Source organism: Mandrillus leucophaeus, unplaced genomic scaffold (assembly GCF_000951045.1).
Source record: "Mandrillus leucophaeus isolate KB7577 unplaced genomic scaffold, Mleu.le_1.0 Scaffold46, whole genome shotgun sequence".
NCBI lineage: Eukaryota > Metazoa > Chordata > Mammalia > Primates > Cercopithecidae > Mandrillus > Mandrillus leucophaeus.
The window spans coordinates 3,685,489-3,698,289 of record NW_012104920.1 but is presented as its reverse complement, the minus strand read 5'-3'; the positions used below and the strand labels follow the sequence as shown (position 1 = coordinate 3,698,289).

Sequence of the window (12,801 nt, the reverse complement as noted above, 5' to 3'; positions counted from 1 at the left end):
GGCTGAGGCAGGAGAATTGCTTGAACCCAGGAGGCGGAGGTTGTGGTGAGCCAAGATCGTGCCACTGCACTCCAGCCTGGGCAACAAGAACGAAACTCCGTCTCAAAAAAAAAAAAAAAAAGAAAAGAAAAGAAAAGAAAAAACACTTTGTGGTGGACACTTTGGCAATATCTAACGAAATCCAAATTCCCCATCTCGAAATTCATTCTGTGCACACCACGGCACATATGCAGGAGGCAGAACCTAAATGACCGTTACTAGAGGCTTAAATAAACTGCAGTGAATACAATGAAATGCTATGAAATCGCTGAAATGAATGAGCTAGACACATGCAGCACCAAAAGCCCAGAAGGATTCAAGAAATACACATGTGAGGCCAGGCGCGGTGGCTCACACCTGGAATCCCAGCACTTTGGAAGGTCGAGACGAGCGGATCACATGAGGTCAGGAGTTCGAGACCAGCCTGGCCAACATGGTGAAACCCTGTCTCTATTAAAAATACAAAAATTAGCCTGGCGTGGTAGTAGGAGCCTGTAATCCCAGCTACTCGGGAGGCTGAGGCAGGAGAATCGCTTGAACTTGGGAGGCAGAAGTTCCGGTGAACAGAGGTTGCAGTGAGCCGAGATGGCACCACTGCACTCCAGCCTGGGTGACAGAGCAAGACTCTGTCTCAAATAGTAAAAAAGGAAACGGAAAAGGAAAAGGAGTGAAGCCATGTGGAAGAAAGGAAGTTGTGGAACAGTACCTCATATACACGTATCCGTGTATGTGTGTGCTCGTACACAGGCACACAGACATGCACAAAAACATACATACACAGAAACAAATTCTAGAAGGATCTACCCCAAACTGTTAACAGTAGTTATCTCTGGAGGGGCAGGATTATGGGAGACTTTTTAAACTTTCTACATTATAAATCACTATTTTCTGCATTGTGTAAATATTTAACAACTATATACGACTTGGGTAATCTAAAAGGAAATAATGGAGATATTCCCACTTAAAATCTTATGAAGAATTCTAACCCTGGAAAATGCTTATAAAGATTATAAAACCAAATATAAATTATACATAGAATTTGCTATGTGAAAAAATACAATAAAAAATAGGCTGTAGGAAATAGGCTAAACTACTGAGATGTGGAATTGTGGGTAACTTCCTTTTTTCTTATTTGTGAAATTTTCTACAATGAGAAATCCTTTTATAATCACTAGCAATAAGCAATTTCAAAATGTCTACCTTGAACGAAGTAACAGCTTTGTCACCCAAAGAACACTAGGACCGGGACAATACCTTCAAGCAGATGTCCCTCAGCTGTGCTCTGACTTCGGCGACCAGCATCATATTCTTGCTGTTGACAAAATTCTCTTTGCACCAATCCTGAATAGGAGACAGAACGATATCACAATCCACTCATGCACTATTTATCTGTTCACAGAGACGGGGCCTTGCTCTGTTCCCTGGGCTGGAGTGCAGTGATACATCATAGCTCACCACAAACCAATCCTCCCACCTCGGCCTCCCAGATAGCTTCAACTACCTGCACGTGCCACCATGCCCAGCTAACAAGCCTCTCATTTCTATAGAAAAAATATAACAACATTTTTAGAACACAGTTGAATTCAGAGGAAAAACTTTAGGTGCCAAAAAGGAACGTAGGAAAATATCTTTATATCAAGAAACATGAACTATAAGGAAAACTATTAATAATTTAAACTAAAGAAAAACTTAAAGTTTCCCAACTTGGGATAGTTGTCTCTTCATACCCAATAAAATATCAGAATCTCCAGAATAGATTTTAAAAGTTCTACAAGTCATTAAGAAAAAGACCAACGACCCAGTAGAAAAATGGACAAAGGAGATGAACAGACACAGAAAACAAAACAAAAATGCCCAATTTATGTAAGGCTTCTTCTTTCTTTTTTCTCTTTTTGGAGATAGAGTCTCGCTCTGTCACCTAGGCTGAGAGTGTAGTGGCACGATCTCAGCTCACCGCAACCTCTGCCCCCCAGGTTCAAATGATTCTCCTGCCTCAACCTCCCGAGTAGCTGGGATTATAGGTGTGCACAACCACGCCCAGCTAATTCTTGTATTTTTAGTAGAGACGGGCTTTTGCCATGTTGGCCAGGCTGCTCTGGAAGTCCTGGGCTCAAGTGACCTACCCGCCCCGGCCTCCCGAAGTGCTGGGATTACAAGCTGGAGACATGGTGCCTGGCCCTGGGCAAGTTTTTCAACTGCACGAAGCTTCATTTCCATGACTATGTTTCATGAATATAAAAGATAATAATAGCAGTGCTCATTTCTTAGAAGTACTGTACTGAATGAGATCATACATTAACAAGTGCTTAGCATGGGGCATGGCACGGAGTTAAGTACTCATTAATTGGTATGTACTACCATTATTAGACATATTACTTTATTAAGTTCCAACTACGTTTTGATGGGTTGGGAGTCGCTTAAGTCTTGCTGAGTTAAACACGGTTCAGAGCAGAGACCGGAGTGACATTTCTTTGGTGACCTCCCAGTACTGAGGCATTTCCGAAATGATGTCTGGCTTTCTTTTTGTGATTCTTTAGATCATTCAGCCACAAAGGGAAAGTGTACTTTTTGTGCGGCTTCAGCAGAAAAAGGGAAGCACGCAGCAGAGACAAGCGGCTGTCTCTGGAGAACAGGAGCAAGACAAGGCTCACCTTATTTCCACCCAGGTTTTTGAAGGTCCGATAGATATTGAGCAGGGTCATGTGATCCCCCTCGCTGGATACGAACTTCTTGCGGACCCCTTGCACTTCCTCTCGCCGGGAAGGAGGGTTGTGGAGGACGCTGTCCACAGACAGCAGGGAGACAATGGTCAGGATCTCCTCTGTACAGTGGAATTTGGGGGACATGAGGATGGTCTGCAAACCGAAATTTAAAATTGTGTAAACCCAGCCTTCTCCTAGCTTTAGAACGCACTATTTCTGTACATTGCTTTTGCAGCTTCCTTTCTAAGGAGTTAAAGGACAGGTATTTCTAAAACCATGGCTATGTACGTGAGTGTTATTTCACTCTTTCATATTAAATAAAACAGGTGACTGCCTTCCCTACAGAGTTCCGAATTTCTTGTGGGTAGGGCTCTTGACTTCGTATCTTTGAATCCCACACTGAATATCAACCAGGGCTATTTAAAAGCTAGGGGTTGGTAATTATTTAAGAGAAAAAGTGAGATTAATCGAGAAGCACTGGGTTAATGGTTCTACTTTGGGATGGCTAACTCTAATGTACAGAAAGCGGACTGAGGAGAGGGTATCATTTACTTTGGCAAATTTGGGTTCTAAAGGAAATGCCGCCATCTTTCTTCCAATTGGAGTCAGGGAAAGCTGGTCATCCTTATGTTCGAGAGCACCTAATAGGTCCAGCTGGGCAATGGCCGCCTGAATGTGATCTAAAGAAACAGAGACATAAAAAGGAGCCAAAAGTCCAAAAAGAATGAAGTTGCAGCCAGTTCAGTATTTCTGGGAGCTCTTGATAACTCTACATCAAACAACAGCAAAACATCAAAACATCATAACCACCACTGCCCCCTGACACATCTGTCAAAGAATGACATCACTGTCTTCGGTCCAATTCCCTCTTTTTGTTGAGATGGAGTCTCGCTCTGTCGCCCAGGCTGGAGGGCAATGGTGCAATCTTGGCTCACTGCAAGCTCCGCCTCCTGGGTTCACGCCATTATCCTGCCTCAGCCTCCCGAGTAGCTGGGACTACAGGTGCCCACCACCACACCTGGCTAATTTTTTGTATTTTTAGTAGAGACGGCGTTTTACCATGTTAGCCAGGATGGTCTTGATCTCCTGACCTTGTGATCCACCCACCTCGGCCTCCCAAAGTGTTGGAATTACAGGGATGAGCCACTGTGCCTGGCCTCCCTTTTCTTTTTTGAGACAGAGTCTTGCTCTGTCGCCCATGCTGAAGTGCAAATGTGTGATCTCGGCTCATTGCAGCCTCCACCTCCTGGGTTCCAGTGATTCTCCTGTTTCAGCCTTCCCTGTAGCTGGGACCACAGGCATATGCCACCACCGCTGGCTAATTTTTGTATTTTTAGTAGAGACGGGGTTTCACCATGTTGGCCAGGCTGGTCTCAAACTCTTGACCGCGCCCGGCCTTCTCATTGCTTTTTTAAAAGCAATATTTACCAATTGAAGGATGGATAAATGCATTTTGGTTTATTCACAGAATAGAATAGCACTTAATGTGAAAAAGCATCAACACAAATAAACTATACAGAACAAGCTGAATGAAAACAGTTTACTCAATAACATAGACTTACAAACAAAGAACAAACAGGTGGTTTAGGGATACAGACGCATATAGTAAAACGATAAAGAAAAGCAAGGCAATTACAAACAAAATGTGGGAGTGGTTACCCCAAAGGAGTGGAAGGAGGCGAGGGCAAGTGGGTGGCGGGGGTGCCCTGGGGGCTTTAACTGGGTACACAGGTGTTGGATTTTAATCATTCCTTATACCTTATGTATCATCATTTGTTCGTAAGGATTTAGCAATGAAGGGAAAAAATCAAGCACAGAACAATGTTCAATGTTTGTTGCTGTTTATGGTTTAAAACATACTACAGGCTGGGCACGGTAGCTCACGCCTGTAATCCCAGCACTTTGGGAGACTGAGGCGGGTGGATCACAAGGTCAGGAGTTCGAGACCAGCCCAGCCAACATAGTGAAACTCCATCTATACTAAAAAATACAAAAGTTAGCCGGGTGTGGTGGTGCACACCTGTAGTTCCAGCTACTTGGGAGGCTGAGGTAGAAGAATCACTTGAACCTGGCAGGCAGAGGTTGCAGTGAGCTGGGATCGCACCACTGCACTCCAACCTGGGCAACAGAGTGAGATCCTGTCTCAAAACAAAAACAAAAACAAAAACAAAAACATACTACAGTGGCAGCTTGGTGGCTCACACCTGTACTCCCAGCTACTCGGGAAGCTGATGTGGGAGAATCACCTGAGCCCGGGAGGTTGAGGCTGCAGTGAGCTGAGAACGTGCCGCTGCACTCCATCCTGGATAACCTGAGCGAGACCCTGTCTCAAAAATAAATAAATAAATGCATAAATAAAATTAAACATACTACATATACTCACATATGCATATATTTGCTCTAGAAGTCTACTAGAAAATACTTCCAGTGGTTGTTCTAGGGGAAGAAAACTATGAACCTGAGGATTAGGGCAGGACCCTTGTACACCCAATCAATTGCTGACTTTGTGTTTTCTTTCTTTCTTTTTTAAACCAATTGCATACTTAAGAAAAGGAACGGGGGGAAGAAAAGGAAAATGGTGCATTGATGAGAGGCCAGGTGCCAAAGCTACTATCATAAAGATTTCCAATTATGTTCTTCCACTGTAGAGAAATTACCAATGAACAGGAAACTGATCAAATTCCAGTTAAAGGCACAGAAATGTGATCTTTGCAGTCCCTGTGCTGAAAAAAGCACAATTTCATTACAGTTCTGTAGTAACCCAAGGACTCACATGATGACCTTCACTGGTTCCAGAGGTCAAGGAAACTTATTGATGGTGCTGACAGTACAGAATCTATCATTTCATAGCTAGGAGCACTGGCACATGGCTGTGGTCCCAGCTACTTGGAAGGCTGAGGCGGGAGGATCGCTGGAGCCCAGGAGTTGGAGGCTGTGATGGAGCCTGTGGGTAGCCACTGCCCTTCCACCTGGGCCACACAGTGAGACTCTCTCTCTTTAAAAGTCAATCAATTTATCTGTCATTTCATGATTTTGAGATGCTTCTCTAATAACTAATGTTGTTATCCACACAATTAAATAAAGGAGATGACCAAAATACTTTATTTTTTTGGAAGAGTCCATTTGTTGTTGTTTGTCTCCTCACCCACCTTCTGCAAAACTGTGGATTTCACTTACCTGGAGATGGCTTGGACATGAAGTCAAAGGTGAGCACATTTGGGACTTTCATTGCCAGAAGCTGAAGCATCACACTGGCCAGGTTACACCTGCGAAGAGTGTGAGGCCAGGGTCATCACCTGATCCCTCTGCCAGTGAGTCAGAACCACTCACGGAGGAGTGTGAGTAAAACCGCAGCTCTGGGCAAGCAGGAGAGACGTGGGGACAAACGGCAGCAGTGCAGGTGCCTACCTCTGGATCTCTGGCACGGTCATCTTATCAAACTTCTCAAACTCCTCCTCCGTGTAGAGCCGGTAACAGATGCCACTGTCCTCTCTGCCAGCCCTCCCTGTGCGCTGCCAAGCCTGCGTCTTCGATACCCGCTGCACTGCTAACACCTCAAGACCACTGTCTGGACGGAGAGTGAGCCCCATTAGTGCTTCATCACATGAACAAACTCTTCCTACAGTGTTGATAAAAAGAAGCACATCAGTGGTTCTTTCAGCAACACAGGGGTCCAGAAAACCTCAAGGCTAGCACAATGGACAGCGCAAAACCAGGATGCTCCGCAGCGGTTTGGCCCTAGTGAAACAAGGCTTTGCAGTAAGCCCAGTGTGAAATCTGTCACGAAAACGTCAGAGAAAACTCACGCATGCAGCAAGGGGCCAGAAGAATTTCCGAGGTCTTGCCTTAGGTGGTAGGACGGCCAACCCCTCCCGTTTGCTTGAGACAGAGGGTTTCCTGGGATGTGGGATTCTGGGTGCTAAAACTGGGACAGTTTCAGCAAACGAGGATGGTGGTCATACTATCAATCAACAACTCTGGAATTCAATGCCTCAAATCACTTGGGAGCTTTATCCTCCCTCCCAGTTCTGTTGTAAGACAGAAATAATGTGATGTCTGTTTTCTAGCAGTAAATGAGGTTCGTTTTCTTGATAAAAGTGTATTCTTAGCCAGGCACTGGAGACCCAAGTTCTTTCACCTACATCATCTCAAAAAGATACACCTGTGGAAGTCAGGACCCTCAAATGTTTGCTAGAGCATTTCAGCTCAATAATTGGGAGCAATAATTTCAGTGGCCTCCAATCCTCTGTGGAATAAAATGAAATATCAAACAGACATGAGTCAAGATGACCGTAAGTTAGCTTCCCACTGCACCTTCTTAGGAGAAGCCAGTGCTCCTTCTATGCCTCAGCCCAGCCAGGGGATCTGGTTCCTTCCTAGGAAACCTACGAGCTCAAACCAGCCATATATATATATATGTATATATATGTGTGTGTGTGTGTGTGTGTGTGTGTATATATATAGTTTCTGATGACAGCCTTTGATTGACACCCAGCTGTTCCTGGCCTTACAGCTGACTTCTGATGGGGTACTGGACCCTCTGTTCAGGTCCCAGACCCTGTGTGCCCAAGTTTGCTCGACCTGGGCTCTTCCTTCCTGCCTCTACTTCCTGTCTCACATACCCGTGGACCTGGAGTGTAGATGATCTCACTCATGGCACCTGCCACCCGAATTTGCTAGTTACAAACATGAAACACTCAGGGGAAAACTGCGGGACTACAGTTTCAGTGGCTGCTCACTAGACACAGGAGAGACATTCATGAACTACAAATTCTCACCAGGGTTATACTTCTTTGCTTTAACCATGCCCGTGTCAACTACATATTTTATTCCTGTAATGGTTATGGAGGTTTCAGCGATGTTGGTTGAAATGATCACTTTGCGATAGCCCTAAAAGGAGGAAGAAAACCAAAAAGCCGCATTGACACACGGATGATTCAGAAGCCTTCAAACATATTCTCACCATTGATTTCCACAAGTCACTCAGGACCACGAAAAGATGACTCCATTATTAATGGCAGTCATTAATATGAATGGTTGGTCATTCAACTAGGCAGCGGAAGGGACGCTGCAGTCTTAAAGGTCAATTTGAGGCAATGAGATGTAGCGGAACAAGCACAGGAATCAGAAGCAGGTAGATGTGGGTTGGAATCGTGGCCCCGCCAGTGACTTACTATGCGCTCCTTCAGCAAGTGTGACTTCCCCTCTTGGGGCCTCGCGATCCCCATGGGATCATCACCGGCCTTGCCGGTTCCCATGAGGATGAGAGACAGTGGATATCAAAGCTAGCACAGTGCCCGGCACGGCAAAGGCACACAATAAATGCCACAATGGACACATGCAATTTATGCGGGTCCTTAGAAGTCACTCATTCACCCTGCAGCTTTGGATTATACTCTCCCTCATCCCAACAACTGCCTCCCTGCTCCCATCACAGGAGCGCCGTATATGTCACCGTGCATCGTGCTCCTGCGCCTCCTCAACGCGCTCATCTGGTACCTGGGTAGCCCATCCCATACACCTTATCTGGAAGCTGGTAACAGGTACACAGACCTCACTGGTGGACCCGTCTGGGTGCCCACAATAGGGCTGGAGAGAAGAGGGGGTGCGCTCACCTTTGGGGCCCCGTGGAAGACTCGCAGCTGCTGCGCATAGGGCAGGGAGGCGTACAGCGGAAGGACCAGCAACGCAGGGCAGCCGTCTGGGAGGTGCTTTGCAATGTCTCGGCAGGTCTTGCTCATGGCTTCGATCTCCTCCTGCCCGGTGAGGAACACCAGGATGTCCTGTGAAGGAGGGGCTTCCTGTAAAAAAGGTAGAGGGGGTTTACTAGGCATTGATAGAATTGCAGCTTGCACAGAGAAAGACAATGGTGATTGATGATGTTTCCCAGAGTTGTTTTTCTTAACTATGGAAATGTAAATGAGCCTAAAAGTTGATGTCTAGCTTGGAGAGAACCCCGACCAGCAGTGCATAAAATGGTAATAGGCTGGGTGTGATGGCTCACGCCTGTAAACCTAGCACTTTGGGAGGCCGAGGCGGGAGGATAGTTTGCGGCCAGGAGTTTGTGACCAGTCTGGGCAACACAGCAAGATCCCATCTCTACAAAACACTTTTTTAAAAATTAGTCAAGGGTGGTGGCACATGCCTATAGTTCCAGTTGCTTGTCACTGTACTCCAGCCTGGGCGACAGAACGAGACCCTGACTCAAAAACATGAAAAACAAAACTGGAATATATAGGAGTTAGCCAGCTATGTTTATAGGCCAAGTGATGAAATTCTGAAGGAAAATCATCAGATTGTTTTTTCTAACAAGAACAATACCATGAAAAGCATAATCAGGCAAGCAAATAAAATCTGCATGAGGCTTCCTTCCTTTTGTAAGCATCTTGAAAGACGAGGCTGACAGAACAGAAGGCAACTTGGGGAAATCCTAATCCGTGGAAATGAACAGATGCAGCCACGCTGGAAAAGGAGCCTTTAATAATGATGCCGTCGAAAGCGCTTTCACACGCCCCCAAACATACACTGTATACTTGGACAACTGCTTGAGCTGTTGAGGTTAATGGGGTTCCTCACTTTCAAAGGGAACAACACCCAAGTGTGAATGACATACCTAATGCCCTGATTTTTCTTTGATTTCTGATCAGACATATTAATTTGTTTGATGTAAAGTGCTTGACACTTTGGGAGGACAAGGCGGGCAGATCACCTGAGGTCAGGAGTTCGAGACCAGCTTGACCAACACGGTGAAACCCTGTCTCTACTAAAAATACAAAAATTAGCTGGGGGGGGTGGTGGGTGCCTGTAATCCCAGCTCCTCACGAGGCTGAGGCAAGAGAATTGCTTGAACCTGGGAGGTGGAGGTTGCAGTGAGCCCAGATTGCGCCACTGCACTCCAGCTTGGCCAACAGAGCGAGACTTTCTCTCAAAATAAAATAAATCAATAAAATAAAATAAAATAAAATTAAATAGGGCCAGGCACAGTGGCTCACGCCTGTAATCCCAGCACTTTAGGAGGTCGAGGCGGGTGGATTACAAGGTCAGGAGATCAAGACCATGCTGGCTAACACAGTGAAACCCGTCTCTACTAAAAATACAAAAAATTAGGCAGGCATGGTGGCACACGCCTGTAATCCCAGCTACTCGGGAGGCTGAGGCAGGAGAATCACTTGAACGTGGGAGGCGGAGGTTGCAGTGAGCCGATATCGCACCACTGCACTCCAGCCTGGGTGACACAGTGAGACTCCATCTCAAAAATAAAATAAAATAAAATAAAGTGCTTGATGGGCTGGGCGAGGTGGCTCATGCCTGTAACCTCAGCACTTTGGGAGGCTGAGGCGGGCAAATGGGTTGAGGTCAACAGTTTGAGACCAGCCTGTCCAACACAGTGAAATCCCATCTCTACTAAAAATACAAAAGTTAGCCGGGTGTGGTTCCAGATACTCGGGAGGCTGAGGCACAAGAATGGCTTCAACCTGGGAGGTAGAGGTTGCAGTGAGCCGAGTTCATGTCACTGCACTCCAGTCTGGGTGACAGAGTGAGACTCCATCTCAAAAAAAAAAAAAAAAAAAAGTCTAATGGCAAAATAAATAGAAAAAAATGTTAATAATTATATGTATGTTTAGATATATATGTAAAAATACATATTTTTAAAATGTGTATCTTTTTTTCAGCCCAGTATTAACAGAACAATTGTTCAGAGGTACACACAGACAGGACAAAATCTAAATCAGTCAAAACCTCATCAGTGGGAGATTTCATCAAAGCCAGGGGTAACCTAATGCACCAGCAGCTGCCATTTATGAAAAATTCTCATCTTGTTTGCTTTCCGCAGTTAAACAAGGCAGACTTCTTCCCCAAATACTATGAAAATGACCGTAAAGGCCACTGTCTCAGAAAAAAAAGACAATGAGAGATGAGGAGGCTCAAATCACTTTGGAAGAGAGAGGGGAAAGGGGCTGGATGACTTGGCTGGAGGGAGGGAACTACACATCGTGTTGTGCGAGAGTGAAAACCCAGGGATTGGCTCAAAGTCTGAGTATAGCGTGGTTAAACCCTCCAGTTCCCTCTCCTACCCAGGGCGGCCAGGGGACTGGGAAGCGCTGGGCTTCACCACGGGAAAATGGTGACAAAGGGAAGAGTCATGATGACAACTGCACAAAGGCCCAGGAGAGCCACCTGCCCTAACTGGAACAGCAGCGTAAGGGACTCTGAAAAGACAGACTGTGCTTGAACACAGAACCATTCACGATTGGCACATGAGAGATGTTGGAACATTTGGAAAAAAATGAGCCAGAGCTACCTACAAAGCTTACACAACTGTGTTGTTCAAGAAACAAGGTATAGGGATGACGGTGTGCTACTAGCAATGTGTGGTCATGATATTGTTAGTATTGATACTGGACTCAGAAAACATCATAATAGGCCAGACACAAGGGTGCAAGCATGTAGTTACTCCCCAATGCTGAGGCAGGAGGATTGCTTGAGCCCAGGAGTTCACGACCAGCCTGGGCAACACAGCAAGATCCTGCCTCAAAAACAAAAACCTAAACAAAAACATCATGATAGAACTGTCAAGAGGCTGGAGATAAAGGGGGCTGGGGAGGGGCAATTCTAAACTCTTGTCACCATGGTAAGAAATTAGCATACGATGCCTGATACCCATAACTCAAGAAACAGTGGCAAAAGCAAGGTAGTTTAGAAATACGAAAGCAGTATGTAGAGACTGAAAGGAGGTGCCCTAAACAGCAGAAATCTGGGATGTTGAAGTAAAAACAACTGTTATTCTTTTATTATGAACCTTTTACTACAGACTACTTGACTTTTAAAACTTTAAACCCCATATGCATCACTTCTTTTAAAATAAAAATTGACTGGGCACGGTTTCTCACATCTGCAACCCCAGTGCTTTGGGAGGCTGAGTCGGGAAAATCACTTGAGGCCAGGAGTTTGAGACCAGCCTGGGAAACATAGCAAGACCCTGTGTCTACAAAACATAAAAAAAACTAGCCAGGTGTAGTGGTGTGTGCCTATAGTTCCAGCTACTCAGGAGGCAAAGGCAGGAGGATTGCTTAAGCCCAGGAGATCGAGGCTGCAGTGAGCTATGATTATGCCACTGTTCTCCAGCCTGGGTGACAGAATGAGACTGTGTCTCTAAATAAGTAAATTAAATAAAAATTAATTTTAAAAGTTTGCCTCTGGATTTTCTCAGAAAGCCAATAGGAAGGTAAAAATATTAAATTTTATACAAATTAAACAAAAATGATTTAATGATTCAAATTTTTGAAGTAAATGTTTAATAAAATGAGAAAATATTTTTTAATATTCTCCTAATATAGTTAAAAAAAAAAACAACAAAACTCTAAGTTGCAACCCATTATTAAGCCAATGTCAATTTTTTCTTTTTTTGAGATAGGATCTTGCTCTGTCTCCCAGGCTGGAGTGCAGCGATCATAGTTCACTGCAGCCTTAATCTTCCAGGCTTAAGTGATCCTCCTACCTCAGCATCCCAAGTAGCTGGGACTATAGGCGTGCACCCGCACACCTGGCTGATTTTATTTTTAGTTGAGATGAGGTCTTGCTATGTTGCCCAGGCTGGTCTCAAACTCCTGAGCTCAAGCAATCCTACCCACCTCTGCTTCCCAAAGTGCTAGGATTCTAGGTGTGAGCCACTGTGTCCAGCCAACTTTTTCTTTAAATGAGGTACAAAATATCAGAGTACCCTACATGTAGTAAAAGACGTAGTTTCTTTTTTAAAAAATAATTTTTATAATTTTTTATAGAGACAGGGTTTTGCTATGCTGTCAGACTGGTCTTGAACTCCTAGACTCAAGTGATCCTCCTGCTTTGGCCTCCCAAAGCATTGGGATTACAGGTGTGAGTCACCATGCCTGGCCAGAAGCGGTGTTTCATAGACTTATTTCAGTTATATGTATAGCGTACTGGGTTGCAAAATAAAAAGTGCTTCTTTTGTTTTTTTTGAGACGGAGTCTCGCTCTGTCGCCCAGGCTGGAGTGCAGTGGCATGATCTCGGCTCACTGCAAGCTCTGCCTCCCGGGTT

General features: G+C 45.0%; 1 protein-coding gene across 2 annotated transcripts in view; it reads right to left on the bottom strand.

Annotated features, from left to right (window-relative positions):
- Positions 1 to 12,801, bottom strand: part of DHX33 (DEAH (Asp-Glu-Ala-His) box polypeptide 33) — a 28,287-nt gene that overhangs the window by 6,746 nt on the left and 8,740 nt on the right. For both annotated transcript variants that reach the window (XM_011994684.1, XM_011994683.1), the window contains 7 exons: positions 8,357 to 8,542; positions 7,520 to 7,631; positions 6,150 to 6,309; positions 5,919 to 6,007; positions 3,294 to 3,421; positions 2,691 to 2,894; positions 1,294 to 1,380 (listed from right to left, as the gene is read on the bottom strand). In XM_011994684.1, coding sequence (XP_011850074.1) covers positions 1,294 to 1,380; positions 2,691 to 2,894; positions 3,294 to 3,421; positions 5,919 to 6,007; positions 6,150 to 6,309; positions 7,520 to 7,631; positions 8,357 to 8,542 — 966 coding nt within the window. The remainder of the gene's footprint in view (positions 1 to 1,293; positions 1,381 to 2,690; positions 2,895 to 3,293; positions 3,422 to 5,918; positions 6,008 to 6,149; positions 6,310 to 7,519; positions 7,632 to 8,356; positions 8,543 to 12,801) is intronic.